The sequence below is a fragment of the Sinocyclocheilus rhinocerous genome, unplaced genomic scaffold (assembly GCF_001515625.1).
Source record: "Sinocyclocheilus rhinocerous isolate Xijiao unplaced genomic scaffold, SAMN03320098_v1.1 scaffold1065, whole genome shotgun sequence".
NCBI lineage: Eukaryota > Metazoa > Chordata > Actinopteri > Cypriniformes > Cyprinidae > Sinocyclocheilus > Sinocyclocheilus rhinocerous.
In genome coordinates, this window is record NW_015628720.1 from 1,438,332 (window position 1) to 1,443,148 (window position 4,817).

The 4,817-nt window shown below is 33.6% G+C and overlaps 1 protein-coding gene across 1 annotated transcript in view; it reads left to right on the forward strand.

Annotated features, from left to right (window-relative positions):
• Window positions 1-4,817, forward strand: part of LOC107738362 (26S proteasome non-ATPase regulatory subunit 7-like) — a 12,052-nt gene that overhangs the window by 2,805 nt on the left and 4,430 nt on the right. The window contains exons 5-7 of the mRNA XM_016550111.1: window positions 686-766; window positions 849-940; window positions 2,855-3,150. Coding sequence (XP_016405597.1) covers window positions 686-766; window positions 849-940; window positions 2,855-3,150 — 469 coding nt within the window. The remainder of the gene's footprint in view (window positions 1-685; window positions 767-848; window positions 941-2,854; window positions 3,151-4,817) is intronic.

Sequence of the window (4,817 nt, forward strand, 5' to 3'; positions counted from 1 at the left end):
AAATCTTTTGTAACATTATAAATGTCTTTATCATCTCTTTTGATCAATTTAATGCATCCTTGCTACATAAAAGTATTAATATCTATAATTTCATAATTTAATAATAAACATATAATGATTTAAATATACTGACTCCAAGCTTGTGAATGGTATAGTGTATAATGTTACAAAAGCTTTTTATTTCAGATAAATGCTGAACTTTGGATCTTTCTTTTCATTAAAAAATCCTGACAAAAAATTTACTCAACTGTTTTAAATATTGATAATAATTATCAAATGTTTCTTGAACAGCAAATCAGCATATTAGAAAGATTTCTGAAGGATCATGTGACACTGAAGACTGGAGTAATGATGCTGAAAATTCAGCTTTGAAATCGCATGAATAAATTACCTTTTAAAATATATTTATTAGAAAGCACTTATTTTAAATAGTAAAAATATTTCACAATATTACTGCTTTTGCTGTATTTTAGAAAAAAAAAAGCAGGCTTGGTGAGCAAATATATATATTATTGCAATTTAAATATTGCAATTTAAATATTATTTTTGAGAATTTATGAGAATTGGCAGGAGTGTTTAATTTAATAGAAAATAATGGCACAATTTTCCTGACAACAGGATATATTTTCTTAATGCAAAAAATAATGTTCTTTTTTTTTTCCTTTTGCTTTTGTATTTCCCAAAGGTTTTAGTCATTATTGATGTGAAACCCAAGGACCTGGGGTTGCCAACTGAAGCTTACATCTCAGTGGAGGAAGTGCATGATGTGAGTACTTGTTGAAGTTATTAAGCTATGTTAATATTTGATTTCTTACATGTGAATTGTTGACATTTATTCTTCACTGAAGGATGGAACTCCCACATCTAAGACGTTTGAACACGTGACCAGCGAGATCGGAGCAGAGGAGGCAGAGGAAGTTGGCGTGGAGCATTTGTTGCGGTAAGATGGGGATGACATGTACATTTCTGTTTATTTGATTTATTTTAGATGTATTACAATGAGGGCTGTCAAAAATAACCTGTTATCTTCTGCGATTTAATATTTTCTATTTAAGAAGCATTCAATCGAGCAGCCAAATAAAATAAGTTTAGGCAAAATTCTTTTGATACTGATGTATCGAGAGGATCCTCGCGTAAAATATTGATACCAAATATTTTAAAGGAGTCCTATTATGCTTTTTCACTTTTTCAACTTTAGTTAGTCTGTAATGTTGGTGTTTGAGCATAAAAAAAGATCTGCAAAGTTACAAAGCTCTAAGTTCACTTCAAAAGGAGATATTTTATTTAACAGAAGGCACTTTTCAAAAACTACAACGAACGACTCGTTTGAACTACAACGCATATTTTCCGGGATTTGTGAAATTTTCTTACATATTGTGAACATCATTGCACAAATGAACTGGGGGGGAAAATGACAGCTCACATTCAAACAGAGGCAGAAACAACACTATATTATAGGCACAGCTGTTTTAAGTTAATATAAAATGTTATTTTTAAGCCTATTAAATTGTAAAAATGGTGGCTTTCAATTATACTGTAGTGTTGAATGGCTATAATTACTCCAGAAATTTACAAATATTTAAAATATGCTGTCTTTGTTGTTTTACATTAGTCTAGATATTTATTGTGAATATATAATACACTATGAAAATACATTACAAGTTTTAATATTAGATGCAATTAATCAATTACTGAAAAAAAAAATTTTTTTAATCGTTTGACAGCACTAATTAAACACTGGAGTCCCCCAAGGCTGTGTGTTATCACCTGCATTGTTTTCTATGTATATAAATGAAATGCAGATTTGTGAAAGTAATTTTAGTTTAAGTATGCCGATGACATGGCTATGGTTGGTCTTATGGCCAGAGGAAAGGGGGATTTAGAGAGGGCTTATTTTGAGCATATAGACCGACTGGTGGCATGGTGCGAGGAGAGTACTCTGTCACTAAATGCTTTTAAAACCAAGGAACTTGTTGTCAGAACTAGAGAAGGGCAACCTACATGTCAGCTGATCATAATTGGGGGCCGACATGTTGAGATTGTAAATAGTTTTAAATATCTAGGGATTATCCTAGATTGTATCTTAAATTTTATTGAGCACACAGACTATATCTATAAGAAGGCAAGCCAAAGATTGTTTCTTTTGAGGAAACTAAATAGTTTTAATGTGAGTAAGGGAATCCTGAGGATGGTTTACACCAGTTTGCTGGAAAGTATTATTTTCCTATAACATCACCTGCTGGAATGGGAATCTGGGGGCTAGAAGCAAAAGTAAGATCACAAAGATTATTAATATAGCCAGTAAGATCATATTGGACCCCCAGAGGCAGCTAGTGGAACTGTATACAAACCAGACCAGGAGGAAAGCCTGGCAAATAGTTCAGGACTCAACACACCCTCTCCAACATGAATTTGAAAAACTTCCTTCAGGCAGACGGTACCCATAGCAACAAGAAATATTTTCAAGAAATATTTTATACCATCTGCCATTACTTTATTAAGTAAATGATTTATAATTAGGTCTATGTATATTATGTAACTAACTGCTCTTATCTATTTATTAATATTATTTATTAATTTATTTATTAATTATCTATTTATGGTTTTAGTACTATTAGCCTAATTTCTATATATTGCTTTTATGTCTCATGTGTAATCCTTGGGGCAAGACGTTCTTGTACTGTATGTTTTGTGTGTCTGTTGTATTGGACTGTGAAGTCAAGTGTATTTGTGGTAGTCCTATATGTTTTTGTGGGGCCGAAGATGAATTTCCACATGTGTGGACAATAAAGATTTCTAATCTAATCTAAAATATCTGTAAACAACCTAGTTTATTCTCATGATGTTTTTGCAGTGATATCAAGGACACAACAGTTGGCACTTTGTCACAGCGTATCACCAATCAGGTTCATGGCCTGAAAGGGCTCAACTCCAAGCTGCTGGATATCAAGAGCTATCTGGAGAAGGTTGCTACCGGCAAACTGCCCATCAACCACCAGATCATTTATCAGCTGCAGGACGTGTTCAATCTGCTGCCTGATGTCAACCTGCAGGAGTTTGTGAAGGCCTTCTACCTGAAGACCAACGATCAGATGCTTGTGGTCTATCTGGCCTCGCTCATCCGGCTGTGTCATGGAAACTGGGAAACCTGTAGGACAGGAATAGCATTTTTTACCATGTCCAGTTCATCTATCCATTCTCCAAACCTAAGGTCAGTTGGATGTTTAATTTATGTTCATATTAATTTTTTTTTCTTTGGTTAAATTTTTTTCTACTTACTGATCCTTGTGGTTTTGGTAGTATTCAATGTCTTTGTCTCCCTGCACTGTTCTCTTGATGAACACTGATAATGAACTCCAACTTAAAATGATGATGGCCAGGTCTAACAGATTCCACTTGTTTTTGAAATATGCCCATTTCTGCCGCTTCAACAGCTTTGCCTGTTCAACCCCAAACATGTGCGGTTTAATTGAAATGAAAAGAGTGCTGCAGTTAAAGTTAACACGAAACTGAAAATTCTGTCTACATTTACTTACCCTCATACGAAAGCTTATTTCTGCCACAGAATAAAAAAAATGAAAACCATAAACTTTTTCTCTCACAATTCAGACATTTTTTTCATAATTCCGAGAAACATTCTGAGATTATATCTCACAATTCAGATTTTTTTTCTTGCAATTCTTGTTTCATATCTCTCAATTCTGAGTTTATATCTCACAATTCTGACTTTTTTCTAACCATTCTGATTTTTTTCTTGCAATTCTTGTTTCATATCTCTCGATTCTGAGTTAATATCTTGCAATTCTTAGTTTATACTGTGCGATTCTGAATTGCGAGATTCAGAAAGGTGATTGAGATTCTGATGAGATTCCAGATGACTTGAGATTCCAAATGTGTAAAAAAAAAAGAACTTCCATACCCTCATGTATTATGATTTTTGAGACACAAAAGGAGATGTTTAGATGTGATGTTTAAGCTGCTATTTTCCATACAATGAAGATAGATAGTGATTAGGCTCTGTCAAGCTCCAAAAATCATAAAAATTAACCGTTACAATTTCAAAAAGCTCATATAAGCTCATATAAGGCACTATATTTAAAATATTTCAGTTTCTCACAAAAAGCTGATCTATGCCTTCAGAAGAGCTGAAAAATACAGCACAGTTCTTGTGTACTTTTATGGTTTCTTTTTATCATTTATTTGGAGCTTAACACCAATGGTCACCATTCACTTGCATTATATTTAAAAGAACTTAACATTCTGCCAAACATCAGCTTCTGTGTTCCACAGAGGACGTCACAGCGCGTCATGCGGTGGGGCAATAATTTCATGTAATTTAATTTAAGAGTAACCTAATAATAATAATAGGCCTAATAATAAGAAGAATGTAGCAGGCCTACATTCATTGAAAATGCTAAATCCTCTTAATATTGCCAATTTTTGATGCTTTTGACAATATCTCTGGCTATCATCGACACATGATACGACGCATCTCAGCACGGGGAGGTTATCGCGGGGCGCCCCGCAGTGCGTGCCCGTCCGCTACACCACTGTGTGGAAATAGTTGTATGAATTGTCGGCACTTTATCTATTTCAAAAAAAAAAATGGTTAGAATTTACCATGTTTTCCTGCCAGTTGGCACTGAGAGTGACTGACACTTGATGGTCAGGACATTTTTTTTTACTAAATATATGTGTAAAAAAATTAATAAAAAGAAAATAAAACAAAGAAAAAATCCCTACTTTCTCTCTTTTCTATGTGCATTCATAAATTGTATTAATTTGTAAGTGTCATATTTGGCAGTTGGCATTAAAGT